This window comes from Danio rerio, chromosome 18 (assembly GCF_049306965.1).
Source record: "Danio rerio strain Tuebingen ecotype United States chromosome 18, GRCz12tu, whole genome shotgun sequence".
In the NCBI taxonomy this organism is placed as follows: domain Eukaryota; kingdom Metazoa; phylum Chordata; class Actinopteri; order Cypriniformes; family Danionidae; genus Danio; species Danio rerio.
In genome coordinates, this window is record NC_133193.1 from 53,617,162 (window position 1) to 53,633,465 (window position 16,304).

Sequence of the window (16,304 nt, forward strand, 5' to 3'; positions counted from 1 at the left end):
GATTTATCATTTGCGATGTCAGTTTGAGGATTTGATTTATCATTTGAGGAGTCGGTTTGAGGATTTGATTCACCATTTGCAAAGTCCGTTTGAGCATTTGATTTATCATTTGCAGAGTCAGTTTGAGGATTTGATTTATCATTTGCAATGTCGGTTTGAGCATTTGATTTATAGTTTGAGCATTTGATTTATCATTTGATCTTTTAAGCATTTGAATTTTCATTTGAATTTTGATAGGAAAAAACTTCCATAAATAACGGAGCAGTGGCTTTATAAATACTGTTCAGGTTTTTCCATAAATAGTCAGCATCTCTCCAGAAACTCCCGCTTCTGATCTAAATCTGACCGCATGTAAATGTGGAGCGTTTCGTTTCAAAGCAAATCCTGGTTGCACAGTTGTTTGCAATAGAAAAACAAGCAAGCAACTGCATGTAGCTCTGCTGGGTCAATATTAATTAGCAAAGTTGTTGAGCATACAGCAGCTGTTGTAAACAAACGCAAGTGCATTTTCATATCAAACAAGGGCTGCGTGATCCCTCAGCTCACACGCAGATCCTCACGCATGTTTACCAACAAGTTGTAAAGCTTTGGTAGTGCGAAGCTCAACATATAAACAGATGCTGAGATCAACGCTGATCAATGCAGAACAGGGAGATCTAGAAATAAGAGCTGTGTATAAGATCTCCCAATCAAGAAGAAATGAGATGCCACTGAAACACTCTTCAGTTTCTACTAGCAGAACACGACTGTTATACTCATTTATTGCATTATTTAGATCAAAGAAGGTTGCTGGTTTGAGTCACAGCTTGATCAGTTGGCATTTATGTGTGGAGTTTGCATGTTCTCCCTGTGTTGGCGTGGGTTGCCTCCGGGTGCTCTGGTTTTCCCCACAGTCCAAACACATGCGCTATAGGGGAACTGATCAACTACACTGGCTGTAGTGTATAAGTGTGTGTGTGTGAATGAGTGTGTATGGGTGCTTCCCAGTACTGGGTTGCAGCTGGAAGGGCAATCGCTGTGTAAAACATATGCCAGAATAGTTGGCGGTTCATTCCGCTGTGGCGAACCCTGGTAAATAAGGGACTAAGCTGAAGGAAAATGAACGAATGAATAATTTCACATCATCTTCAGCACTTTAGCAGACCTGCATAACACACACACACACACACACACAAACACCAGCCTCTTCACATCAGGGAATAATCTGAGGAATAATCGTCCACTTTCTCATGTAACAATGAGAGGAAACCGGTGGCGATGCCTAGCGGATCATAATTGAACAGTTCATTATTTACTCCACATTTGGGCTTGGCAGGAAAGTTCATGAAGGAATCAGAGACGGGTTTAATTGACTGAAGCGATTACAGAAACACTGAAGCTTTTAGAGGATTCACCTAAACACACACAACTGGACCACAGAGATTCTACAGTGGCCTTTTCACAACACAACATTACTTCTGCACAAAAATATCTGTTATTGTTACATTCTTACCATAGATATATACACTAGATATCGCATACGGACACTGAGCATGCGTCAATAGCGCCGCCATATTGGTACAGTGCTCCCAGGACAAGTGTCATTCAACCTCACTAGTCAAGAGAGTGTTATTACGTGAAGATGCAGGAGCAAACAAAGAACAAAGGCAGAACATTTCATAGGTAATATTACGTTTTTTATGTTTTTGTATGTTCTGAACTTTTGTGCTAACCAGGTAACGTTATTGATGATAACAGTCACTTACTGCATTCACCATCAGGCAAAGCAGCTCCAACTCACACTAAACACTCGGCTTATAATAGTTTTGTTGAATAAAATCAGCAAACAAAGCAAAATAAATATGACAACGAGATGCTGCGCTGCCAGAAACTGGTGTTATTGTCGGCTAAGTGAAGGAGTCGTTCATAATGGAGATTCATTCACAAACGAATCGCTCCCTCCGTCAGTATGAGGAGTGAAAGCAGGAGAGGAGCTGTGCTTCAGAACATGATTAGATCAGATTTAACAGGGAGGGTGGATAGTACATTTCCATACACACAAACACAAGCTTTTTGTCAGGAATGCCCGTGCGGTCACTGATCCATCAATGTAGAAAACTGATGTGAAATTATAATTTTCGTAATTTAATAAAAAATGTGCATACTGACCTCTGGGAAAACTCCCGATCATAGATGTGTGTGTATATGTGTAATCCTCTGGCTTTGGATGGCCACAGTCCTCCACTGCAGCTTGGTCCCGCATTCATTTCAAAGGAGCGCTACCCTGTACTAAAATGGCGGCTCTATTGATGCATTCCTTCCTATAGACAACAACAAGGTAGGCGACATCTAATGTATATATCTATGCATTCTTACTAGAAAGTGCAGTAATCAATGTGTTGACTGCATTTATTCAGCTGTAAAATCAGCCCGCGCTAATGTTGCAATAATAACGAAATGAAAGTGTTGACTGCATTTGTTTTGCACTGAAATAAGTCAGTGCTAATGTTGCATTTTTTTTTGCAACATGATATGAGCTGTCAAACAGTGTATATATTTCCTATAAATAAATAGCAAAGTGTGGCATGTTGCAAAACTCTTGCATCTTCGGTTTTATGAATAGTGACTAGTCGACGTCAACTCGACTTCGATAACATACAAGTCCAAAAATCTAAAGTCATTTAACCCCTGACACATCCTCGTATGGTTAACAGCAGGGGTGTCAAACCCTGGACAGTTTAGTTTCAACCATGCTTCAACATGCTGACAGATATTTACATTAGATGTTGCCTACTCAGTTGTTGTCTATTAGAAGGAATGCGTCAATATTTTAGTAAAGGGTAGCACTGCTTTGAAATGAATGTGGGACCAAGGCGCACTGGCCATCCGAAGCCAGATACATACATATATCCATATATCCATAACCTTATCAAGCCCAAAGGACTCAATTAGTTTGTTTAACTATGGCTAAACTAAAGCTAAAATGTGCAGAGCTGCGACCCTCCAGGAACTGAGTTTGACACCTGTTGTTTACAGGGACACGTCATATGCGTAATTACAGTAGAAACCGCTTATAATATACCCCTACCTTTCCCCTACTTCTAAACCCAACCCTCCAACAAAATCTGAATGTCAAAAGACCTAGTTTGGTATGATTTAAACATGTTGAATTAAAGGGACACGAGGTGTTACCCTGTAAACCACCTTAATAGAGTACAACTAAGTCTTATCCATGTCATTATACAGCTTTGTGTCCCTGTAAACCACCTGTACACACACACACACACACACACACACTAACCGGTAATGGTGACCGAGGCCTGGCTCTCGTCCCCCAGCAGTGGGTTGGTGATTCTGCAGCTGTATGTGCTGTTGGGCTCCAGATGCACGCTCAGGACGCTCCTGACGCTGAATAACCCCTCCTCATTGGCCAGCTGGGAGACAGTGATGTTCTCTGTCAGGTTGTGTCCGGATCCGTCCTGCCACTGCAGCTGCGCCTGTGGGAACCCGCCGTACGCCACACAGCTCAGGGACACCGCATCACCCGGCTTCAGACTGGAGTCCGAGTCCCAGGACACCAGCGGCTTGGAGAACGGAGCTGCACACACATTAACAACAATTAATACAAACCCAGGTTCATTGCAGATATCTACAAGATCTACAGTTATGAGGACAGTGAAGTACATAACCGGAGGTATGTGTAGACATCAATGGGTAACTGGTTTCAAGATTTAATGGCTTGGAAAATGTTTTAATACCGCTTAGATGATCTGTTTATATCATTCCCAGGGTATACACAAGTTTTTTAATTATTATTATTATTATATTATTATTATTATTATTAATATTATCGTCATTGTTATTATTTTTAATATTATTATTATTATTATTATTGTTGTTGTTGTTGTTATTATGATTATTATTATTATTATTAATGGAAATAGTAATAAAAGCAATTATGACTGGAGTAATCATTTAATTTGAAACTACCAACAATAAGAAGGCTATTATTTAAAATGTTAATAAACAATCAACAATTTAACATATTTTTTTACATTTAATAAATGTCGCCTTGATGAACAGAATAATTTTCTTAAAAAAAAAAACATGAAAAAAATTAATAAAACTGACCCTGAACTTTTGACCGGTAACGTGTAATATATATATATATACTGGTGGCACTGGTGGGAGGCGTGCGTTAGTACGAAACCGCAGGCCAATACTGCGTTTATACAACAGTTTGACGGCACGATCTTGTACATAAAAAAGAAAATCAAACACGGAGAGTCCAAAACTGTTTTGTATGAGGAACTACTTTTTTTTCGCCATTCATTCACATCTGCAGCTGACCTCAGAACAGCAGAAGTCATTACTAATTCACGAACGTCACTGTAGAGCTAGTGTTTGAATGACTCTCTATAGTGTAATATGAAGCGGCGCTTCTGGTGTGTGACCCCCTTAAGGTGATGATAAAACAGCAAATTTTGCTCACATTTTAAGATTATAAGGCTGAACGTGACATGAAATGCCATCCGTCCACAGAGATTGTAAATATTTTAAAATAGGCGCTATTCTTACAAATAAACTGCATAGTTGCAATCTGAACAACTACATTCTCCACGAAAAAAGCCTCAAAGGTACATTTTGTTGTCCAACAACAGCAATATTTGTCAAACTGTAGCCTGCTTGTTGCTTGCTGTATGTGGGCGGAGTAATACATAGAGGTGAAGAAGAGGCCTTTGTGTGATGTTACTGGCAAAATATTGCACGGCTATCAGCCAATCAGATTCAAGAACCAGACAGAACTGTTGTATAAACACACACACACACACACACACACGCACACACACACACACACACACACACACACACACACAGTTTAGTTACAAGTACAGCACAATTGTATTTTTTTTAATTGTCAGTTGTATTTAAAGTAAAGTTATGCTGAATAAAAAGTGTATGTAATACAATTATGTTTGGCTTTTGACACATTATTCAAAATACTGTAGAAAAAATCCTTAGCGTTGAACCCTGCCAAGGTTATCATACCGTCAGAATCTTATAGCGGCCCATGCCTAGGTACGTCTGCTTACAGCTTTTGCAAATCCACCAGAGGTCGCTGTGTTCACTTTATGAAATTTCTCTTGCGTGTCCTCTTCTCCTGTAAATCCACCAGAGGGCGTGATATACACTTCACCCAACCAGGGGTGCGTTTCCGAAAACCATAATTAGCCAACTAAAGTCGCAAGTTGCGTCATTACAAACATAGTTTGTTGATTTGCCGTTTCCAAAATCCAAATTCACAAACTGCATGGCAAACTTGTATGCTTCCAACTACACTTCTGGGGCTGTAGTTAGAAGCAGAGTTTCTGGCTGTGTTCTATTCCCAGTGATCTCCCCTATGCCCTATTACTTTAGAACAAAACTTTTTCAAAAAGCATTAAGGTCATCTTTCTTAGGTGTAATTTGCTTTCAAAGTATTTTTACAGTTCAGTTTTAGCGATCTTCAGGTTGACAATTAAAAAACCCATGCGAATACAGGGAGAACATGCAAACTCCACACAGAAATGCCAACTGACCCAGCCGGGGCTCGAACCAGCGACCTTCTTGCTTTGAGGCTACTGTGCTACCCACTGCTGCCCAATTCAGACTTCAGCTGTATATAAATAAATATAATAGCCACCAAATCTGTTCATCTACTAATTTTCCTTCCTTAAAAAGAGAAAGTAAGTCACGCAAGTTTGCAAGGACGTTCCCGATGACAGAATGTTCATTTTGGGATGAGCTATCCCTGTAAACGTCATATAAAACAAGATATGAGGATATAACGATAACAGATGAAACGTCTCTAATTGAAAAATCTCCTACAAGAAGCAGTTACTGTACAATATATGAAATAACACTGCTAATATACATGAAGCCTTATAATGTTAAACAGTGAAAACGACAGCGCTGTTTTTATTTAATCTTCATTAGACGCGCAGAAGCAGACAGAACCGCATTAATATCACTTAATTCAGCGTATCCAGAGAAAGCAGAAGCCGAGAGAGAGAGTTCGATGGGAAAATGCCATCTACAGATCATAAATAATGATGTTCCCTGGTAAGTGCACTCGGCTATAAAAATAATAATAATAACAACACATCTAAGGGCTACAGTGGAGCTGGACCTCCAGAGAGCATCAGTCACAACAAATCCTATCAATCTATAATATCTTATATTGATCAGCTGATGCAGAAAAGCCACGGAAATGATTTCGCTCATTATTGAGTCTCCGCATGAGCAATATTCAACATATGCAAGGATATCTATCATACTGCAGCACCCAGACATGCACAAGTGCTGCACAGAGTCGCACATTACTGTAAAGTGCAGCATGAAGGAGTCACCGTACACTGTAAACAAATAAATTAGCAGTTTCCTATATTTTGGGATTTTCTGTGTGGAGTTTGCATGTTCTCCCCGTGTTGGTGTGGGTTTCCTCCGGGTGCTCCGGTTTCCCCCACAGTCCAAACACATGCGCTATAGGGGAACTGAGTAACTAAATTAGCCGTAGTGTATTAGTGTGTGTGTGTGAATGAGTGTGTATGGGTGTTTCCCAGCAGTGAGTTGCAGCTGGAAGGGCATCCGCTGCGTAAAACATATGCTAGATAAGTTGGTGGTTCATTCCACTGTGGCGACCCCTGATGGATAAAGGGACTAAGCTGAATGAAGGTTATATACACTCAAAAAATGGCATTTGCTGCTTGTTTAGACTATTCATGAGTATGAGCATTACTTACGAGTGTATTACTACTTATAAGGATTAAATGAGTTGTTTTTTCGGATGACAACTTAATTTTTACATGTTCAATGCACTTAAATTTGTCAAAACCAATTAACATCATCAACTTCATTGATGTGTGCTGGGACACCATGAATATGAACAGATAATGTGGAACGCTGCATTTTTACAGTGTACAGCAAACAAATAATTGCATCCATATGGAATAAAAGCGCTGTCATAAACATTTAGTGCTTAAATAAAATTCATGCATGTGTGATTATAAAAACGTTAAATAAAATGGAATTTTACGAGGGTACAATTCCAAAAATCTGCGATTAGTACAGACACAGATACAACATTGTCTTTGTTCTGTTTGTATAGGACTGATCAATTTATGATGGGTGTACTTTACAAACTTTACAAACACCAAATACAGTTTTACCACGGACATGACGCCCCGATTGTAAGTACAAATGAAAACAGTAACACTCCGCTCTCAAAATTACATCACCACATGGCTGGGCACTCGAGTACCCACACACAGTCTCAGGTAAGAATTTTGTTATGCTCATGACGGACATTTCTCAAAGAGGGAATAACAAAAATCTTGAATGCCCAGCCATATTTACTCGTCAGGCTTCCTTCAGTCAGGATTCAGGATCTCATCACGCAATCACACCGATGTGATCGATGGCTCTCACTTGAGAGCGGAGTGTTGCTTTTTGATTCGTACTTATAATCAGGTCGTCGTGTCTGTGGTAAAACTGTATTTCGTGTTTGTAAAGCACAGCCATCGTAAATTAAAATGTCGTATCTCTGTTCCAATCGCAGATATTGCAAGTGTACCCTCGTAACATTATAAGTCCATTTCATTTTTCTTTACGGTTTGAATAATTACAGATGCATTAATTTTTATTACGCACAAAATATTTATGACAGCAATTTTATTCCATACATCCACAGAAATGTAACTTGATGTCATGTAATAATAGCCAAAATTACAAGTTTCAGTCTTTTAATTCATTGCAAAAAATGTTCCATTAATTGATATTAATATATATATATTATATATATATATTATATATTTGTTAAATATATACAATTTTAAAATGAGCCTCTATTTTAGAGGTTGCCACAGTGAATTAACCTGCCAACTATTCCAGCATTTGTTTTACGCAGCGGTTATCCTTCCAGCTGCAACCCAGTACTGGGAAACACCCATACACACTCATTCACTCACACACACACACACACACACACACACACACTACGGCCAGTTTAGTTGATCAGTTCTCCTATAGCTAGGCCTACACGGAATCTGCGCGCACAGAATTCCGAAGATTTCTGCAGATTTCCGCAGATTTTTAGCCCATCATTAATTCTGTTTATTTACTTGAGTAAATGTGTAAATCTGAATTTATTCAGTTTTTTTATTTTTGTTTTTTTTTTGTAATTTATTACTTTTTATTTCATATATTAAAGTTTTAGTTATGACACTCCGCTGGATACTGCCAAAATAACTCCGCAGAAATCCGCAGATTTTTACCAAAATTCTCAGCAGAAATAGCAAAAAACGTCCGCAGATTCCGTCTGGCCCTGCTTATAGCGCATGTGTTTGGATTGTGGGGGAAACCGGAGCACCCGGAAGAAACCCACACCAACACGGAGAGAACATGCAAACTCCACACAGAAACACCAACTGACCCAGCTGGGATTTGAACCAGCGACCTTCTTGCTGTGAGGCTATGGTGATTTGTAAAAACTAATTAACTTAATTGATTTCTTTTGGGGCAATATGAATGAATAGTGTGGAACAGCAAACAAATAACTTTATCCTCAGCAATATTTTGAAATATCCCGCTGCGTCTCGTATAGATGATGTGTGTTTTTATAGCAGCAGTAGATTCAGTCGAGTCGATTGCAGGAGTGATTCCTGATCAATATAATATAAGCTCTATTGACGGCACTTCTGGCAAAATGTCGATCATCACTGATAATTATATCAACTCGTCTCTTATTTTAATGCAAAACTGCAATTTTGTTCTAATTAGCACATTTCATTTTGTTGTTGAATTAGTCTGCTGTTTGGATGGAGAAATCTCTCTGTGTTTCTTGGAGGGATAGTTAAAAACTTTGTCATTAAATGCAAATTAAGACATGTTTTAATTGAGTCTGTTAAAAAGAGTTCATACTCAACCAAAACCTCAAATAGTTATTCAAAAATAAATAATGCTAATAATAAAGCAGCACAACTGTTTTCAATAATGATAAATAATCATAATGAGAACTGCTTCTTGATCATTAAATTACATTAGATCATATTATATTATTGACAAAATTAACACAATATATACACTTCAAAGTTTGAATAAATAAATAATAAATAAATAAATAATAATAATAATAATAATAACCATAATAACTATAAATATTATTTTTATTATTAATATTAGTAATAAAATAAAAATAACAATAAATGTAATCATAAAAATAAATAATTAAAAATAAATTAATTAATTTAAAATTAAATTAGAATTAAATATTTATAAAAAATAATATTAATAAATCTAAAAAGAATCAAATGTATAATAATAAAAATTATAATAAAACAATAATAAAAAATAATAAATAAATAGAAATAATTAAATATAAAAACAAATTTATAAAAATATAAAATAAACAACGATGATGATAATAATAATCATAATAATAATAAAATAAAATAATTCCATTGAAGTAAATAATTAAATATAAACAAACTATTAAATATAAATAAAATTACCAATAACAACAACAATAATAAAATAAAATATTTACATAAAAGTAAATAATTAAATATAAACAAACTATTAAATATAAATATAAATAATAATAAAATTTAAATAATTACACAAAAGTAAATATTTTAACAAACAAACAATTAAATATAAAATAATAATAATTAAATAAAAATAAATCATTAAATAGAAATAAATCATTAAATACAAAAATTTAATTAAATATAAATAACCAAATCTACTTAAAAAATTAATTTTATAATGACATGAAAGCAAATAATTAAATAGAATTAAATAATTAAATATAAATAAACAATCATAAATAAATTAATTGATTAATTAAAAAAATAAAATAAAATAAAATAAAAATTGATCAACTACATTGACAGCGTAAACCGTAACCCAACCTGCTTGTAGTGTGATTTGCAGTGCATTTCTCTGATACTCACCTGCCACCTGCATGATGACGGCAGCGCTCCCATACGACTGCACCCTAACAAAGCAGGAGTACGTTCCCTCATCTGCCACGCGCACTTTCCTAATGCGCAGCGAGGCATTTCCAACCATCAGCTGATCCGAAAACAGCGTGGTGCGGCCGGAGAAACGCTCATCCTGATCCGTCAGCTGATCCTGACTCTTCCAGAAACTGTGGACGGAGCGCTTAGTGTCCGAAAGCTGCCAGAACACACTCACATCCGACAGATTGAACGCAGAAACACCCGAAAAAGAGCAGTTCAGCAGCGCATCCGACCCAAACAGAACCACCACAGGGGATTCTGGGACACGCACATCCAGAGCTGCAAGAGAAATCACACAAGGAGAGGTTTACTGAATGCTTGATTCTGATTGGCTGATGAACATTCTTTAATTTCAGATAAACATATAGATTTTTATTCATACTATGGTGAACGCTTGATTCTGATTGGCTGATTGGCTGACTGAACTTTACTAAAGTGTAAATAAAAATCTACTACTACTACATTTCTCTTCTGCTTTGAGTTTTGATTTCTGAAATGTACAGTAAGTTGAGTATTTGTGTTATCTGACATTAGTCTGCTTTAGTTTAGTGGGTTTATCTGAAATTTAAGAATGCGTATCGGCCAATCAGGTTCAAGATTTCACTATGGTATAAATACTATTAAAATTTTTATTTATTTTTATTTATTATTTATGGAGTCCGGTGCCAACGCATAAAACTGGTGAACGTGTCGATTAAAGTGTCAGAGAGATGGGGTGTATTTCTACAGGTGGTTTGCCAAGCCCACTCACCTGTGTGAGGCACACTCAAAACTGCATAATGTTAACAATGTGTCTCTTATTCATCAGGGGCCACCACAGCGGAATTAACTGCCAACTATTCCAGCATAAGTTTAACACAGCAGATGCCCTTCTAGCTGCAACCTAGTACTGGGAAACACCCATACACACTCTTATAGCGCATGAGTTTGCACTGTGGGGAGCACCCAGAGGAAACCCACGCTAACACGGGGAGAACATGCAAACTCCACAAAGAAACACCAACTGACCCAGCCGGGACTAGAACCAGCGACCTTCTTGCTGTGAGGTGATCATGCTACCCACTGTGTTTAACCATTCACTTCATGCTCCTCTTTAAGTGTGTTTGAGAGCTGATGCATTGCAGCACAAGAGAGAGTTATAAACATGTCCATGTTTACTGAGAGCGGCAGCTAATCGCTCTTTCTGCCCTGAACAGCACAGAAGCAGAGCTGAGAGTCCTGAAAACACACCGACAGCCTGTGTGTGTGTGTGTGTGTGTGTGTGTGTGTGTGTGTGTGTGTGTGTGTGTGTGTCTGCTTACAGAAGAGTCAAAAACTGCAGGAGTGAACAGCTGCAGACTAACAAATGCACACACTCATAGTCCCGCATGCACACACACACACACACACACACACCACATCACACATGAACACCATTTGTGTAATGGCATGCATGTGTGTTTGTGTGGTGTCCCGGGCAGCACGCGCGCAGCAGGACGCAGGAGCCCACAGGAGTCTGACGTCACGGAAACTTCATGAACGCGTCTGTCCTCGATGAGCTGCTCACACACTCACACTCATTACTGATGCTCAGTTCAACCTCAATCTGCTGCCACACAGGGGACACGGCTGTCACACTGAGGGGTGTGTGTGTGTGTGTGTGTGCATCTGAGTGTGTGCTAAAGAACTCATAAAAGTGTGACAATGACGTAGGGAAAGGTGTCCCACGTCATTAGAGTAAAAAAAAAAAGATTACAGTCCTTCAATGCAAAAATAAACACACACACACACTACATAAATATACTACCTGACAAAAGTCCAAGTTTTAGAAACACAGATAATAACTGAATATAGAATAGAAATACTAGAATATAAAGTCCTGCTGCAGTGAGCCTGGAGGACTGCATCCATACATCTCTGACATGACTCAAATCACTGATTAATAAAGTCATCTGGAATGGTGAAGAAAGCCTTCAGCAGGACTCCCAGAGTTCATCAAGAGTCTTTGTGTTCATCTTCAACGCCTCCTCCTTCATCAGCTCAACAATGTTGATGTCTGGTGACTGGGCTGGCCAATCCTTGACCCTCTTTGCTTTAATGTGGAGGCTGAAGTATGAGGAGCGCTATCCTGCTGGAGAATTGTCCCTCTCCTGTGGTTTGTGATGTAATGGGCAGCACAGATGTCTTGATACCTCAGGCTGTTGATGTTGATCATCCACTCTGCAGATCTTTCCATACTGACTGAACACCAAACCATGATTTCTCCTTCACCAGACTTTTCAACAGATGATTCATCACAGAAATCCACCTTCTGACACTTTTCCAAATGATCAGCTAGAAGTCAAGTTATTATTTATAGGTCTTACAACTGGTAATTACCCACAAGAGTTTTGGTATTGTATATATATATATATATATATTTTAGTGGTGAGCCGTTATCGGCGTTAACGTGCTGCGTTAACACAACACTCTAATCACACGATAAAACAAATATGACCGTTAATCTATTCTCAGAGTTGGGTTGGGTGCTGGGTCTATTCTACGCAAGCTATGATGACTTTCACCTTGATATTTTAGCGAGGATGTTTACCTGACCTGTAAGTCATCTGACAAACAAATGCCTTTCAGAATCAAATCAGCAGGACGCCCTTCTGAATCTTCCTTTAAAGACACTCCTGACTACGCTAACATGAACAACTGTAGTCTAGTTATCTGCATTAATAGACCATAAGATAATGAAAGTGTTTACGTCAAGTGCTGTAATGTAAGAGTTTCCTGTAGTTTTGGGTGACTTTAACTGCAGTTCGGCAGTTTCACTTTTACTGCCCCCGTGACAAACTGGGGTATTAGACGCAGATAAGGAGTGAAGACGGGTGAGAGTGTTGTGGAATTTAATAACGAACGCCGAATGGAAAGAAAAAAACTGCCGCATTTCACAATGTGTGTGTGTGTGTGTGTGTGTGTGTGTGTGTGTGTGTGTGTGTGGATCTTGTGGGAAAATATGTTGAAAAGTCCTACATGACGGTAATAGTTTGATCGCAGTGTTTACTTCAGTAACTCCACTAATATCTGCAGACTCCACATGTCTTAACTCCATTTCTGTTCAGTTCAGTGATGACTTTAGTCTGATTAAAGTGGTCAAAAACGGCTGTTTGGGGCTTATGTAGACCTACAGTTCAACATTGATGTTTACCTGAATAAACAGTTAGTAAACACAAGCACATCTTGAACATCATTTATTTTCATCACCAATTATCAGAGTAGAACAGTTCCTCAAGCAGTTTGTGATGCATTTTGGGAACAGGAGATAAGCCCCTGGTCTAATGCGCCACCTGGCTTGAGAAACCCACTCTTAAAGACTTATTATTTGGGTAGCACACATATTCTAAATGCCTTCGGCAGAATTCAAATGAGAAACTATAATCTAGATTAATCTTAAAAAATAAAATAATCAAATAAATAAAACATGCCTAATTTCTGCTAAAATATGGAGAGATAATAATGGATGACTTCAAAACCAACAGTAATAAAAGTGCCCTGAAATAATTACTGTATGACAATATGATAGCAGCATGCCTTAAAATTACAAAAACCATGACAATATTAAATGTGCAATTACCATTTAATTACTAACATTAAAAAAGAGGATTATGTCAGGCAAAGGTATTCATCCTGATGATTCTTTGAGGCTCTCTGACAGCATTTTCAGTGTATCTACAAGCCTCCACATGCAAACTTCAGCTGACACTGGACAGAAACCTGCTTCAACCTAAAATGCTATATATATATATATATATCTCATCAGCTGACAAAGGTACTAAGAAAATAATTAAAAGATTAAAATATGCGCTCTGGCAGCAGAAATAGCAGGCGACCGCTGGTTCAATAGCTGCAAACTAAAAGCCTGAGAGAGCAGTGAAAAGAGCCTCAAATCCTCACTCACACTCTTTAAATGTGAATGTCTGCGCTGAATGCCAGGATTACGGGTTATGTAAGAGTTCTGGAGCTTCAGAAACACTGATCTGGGAGCAGCTTTTAGTCCAAAAGCAGGACCACATCAAGATATTAGGTGTAGGCGTATGGGGTCCAATTTGTGACACAATTGCATGCAAAAGATCATGTTTAGAACACACAAAATGAATTGTTGCACCTGTGTTAAGAGTTCTGTGAGCCAAAGATCATGGTTTGACTACATAAAAAGACTTGCTGTATGCGCATTAATAATTCTGCATGCAAAAGATCATGTTTTGAGCACATAAAATGAATTGTTGCACAAATAATAATAATTTTGCATGCTTTAAAAATTTATTCATATATATTACAAATTTATTACAAAATATACAATCTTTCAGAACACAATGATCTATCTTTGCTTGTATCTTTGCTCTTTGTTGCATTTATGCATGCTTGATTCGTTTATTTTATTTTATTCAGATCAAAATACAATATTCATGTTTTTTTTTGGGTGCACAAAAAATTATTTGTTGCACAAACTAACAATTCTGTGCACAAAAGATCAAATTTTGAGTGCATAAAATGACTTGTTGGGTGTGCATTGAAAAGGTTTGTGTGCAAAAGATAGTTTGGATTGTATAAAATGACTTGATGCACACACATTTACAATTCTGCATGTAATAGTTCATGTTTTGAGTGCATAAATGACTCGATTTGCATGTGTTAAAAATATTTTCATACATATTATATATTCATTATAAAATATAAAGTCTTTCAGACACTTTATTCATCTTAGAGTTTATCTTTGCTTGGTTATTTATGCATGCTTGGTTTGTTTATTATATTTTATGCATATCAAAGTATAATATTCATGAGTGCATAAAATTATTTGTTGCACAAACTAACAATTCTGGGTGCAAAACATCATGTTTTGAGCAGGTAAAATGCACATACAATCATTCAGAAACTAATTGAACACAATGATTGTATCTTTATTCTGCTTTATTCTATATTTATGCATGCTTAATTAGTTCCGTTAAATTTTATCCAGATCAAAATACGAGACACAAAACCACCCCAATCAATCTAAAACAATCAATTAATTATGAATAAAGCTTAAACTGTGACCAAGTGGAAGTGTATTCATATCACAACAAATAATATTACTGATTTGGTGTGTTTTATTAAGCATGTCTTCAAAGCGCTTTGCAGATATGAGCGGGAAGCTCCTCGAAACACCCAAATATGCTGCAGAAACAAAATTGCAATGTCAGTTTTCCCCAAAATATTGCAGCTCTCCTTCATAACGGCGTGCATGAAATGCATTGAGGAAGCGTGTGATTCGGGCGTACATGAGTGCAGAGAGAGAAACAGCAGCAGTAAATAACCAGTGCAGGGTGTGTGGCAGCATTTATAAGGGCTGTAATGACTTTATTTGATTGCGGTGGCACAGGTTCCTGTTTCCGCTCTCAAACGCTGCCCGCCACCATTAGCACAAAGTGCCGGATGCAAATTCAAATTAGCCCTCCGTCTTTCCCGTCTCTCCGCTCAGAATTCACACCTGTATGGGGTTATATTGGCGACACAATTCTGAGTGTGCAAAATGGCACAGCGCGAGCTAACACGATTTCGAGGTTTTTTGCTCAATATATAAACCCTGCTGGGGGTCGCCTCACAGCAAGAAGGTCGCTGGTTTGAGTCTCGGCTAGGTCAGTTGGTGTTTCTGTGTGGAGTTTGCATGTTCTCCTCGTGCTGGTGTGGGTTTCCACCGGGTGCTCTGGTTTCCCCCACAGTCCAAACACATACGTTATAGGGGAACTGATCAACTGGCTGTAGTGCATGAGTGTAAATAAGTGTGTATGGGTGTTTCCCAGTACTGGGTTGCAGTTGGAAGGGCATCCGCTGCATAAAGTTGGTAGTTCATTCCGCTGTGGCGACTCCTGAATTAGAGACTAAGCCGAAGGAAAATAAATGAATGAACCATGCATTAAAATGTGACAGAATTCTAGCCAATGGGATGGTTGCAAAATTCTGATTGGCAGGCTTCACATCCAATCACAACATTCTTTGCATTACAGACGACTGCTAAAGGCGAATAGAAGACACAGGGTAAAATTATTCATCTTAAATATTAAATGTCCACCCCTCGTTAGACTTTGATAATTGACTATACTTAAACTGATGTTGACTATTTTATATACTGTCAGACTTTTCAGTCATTTCTTAATTTAACTTATTATATATTAGTATATAGTTCGTAGAAAACAGTACTATTAAATTATAAAAATAAATAAATATTTTGCAATATTACTGTTTTTACTGAGCAGGGGA

At 37.7% G+C, this 16,304-nt stretch overlaps 1 protein-coding gene across 2 annotated transcripts in view; it reads right to left on the reverse strand.

Annotated features, from left to right (window-relative positions):
- cd276 (CD276 molecule) overlaps positions 1 to 16,304 on the reverse strand; it is an 80,710-nt gene that overhangs the window by 48,817 nt on the left and 15,589 nt on the right. For both annotated transcript variants that reach the window (XM_021467709.3, NM_001080622.2), the window contains 2 exons: positions 9,972 to 10,319; positions 3,281 to 3,577 (listed from right to left, as the gene is read on the reverse strand). In XM_021467709.3, coding sequence (XP_021323384.1) covers positions 3,281 to 3,577; positions 9,972 to 10,319 — 645 coding nt within the window. The remainder of the gene's footprint in view (positions 1 to 3,280; positions 3,578 to 9,971; positions 10,320 to 16,304) is intronic.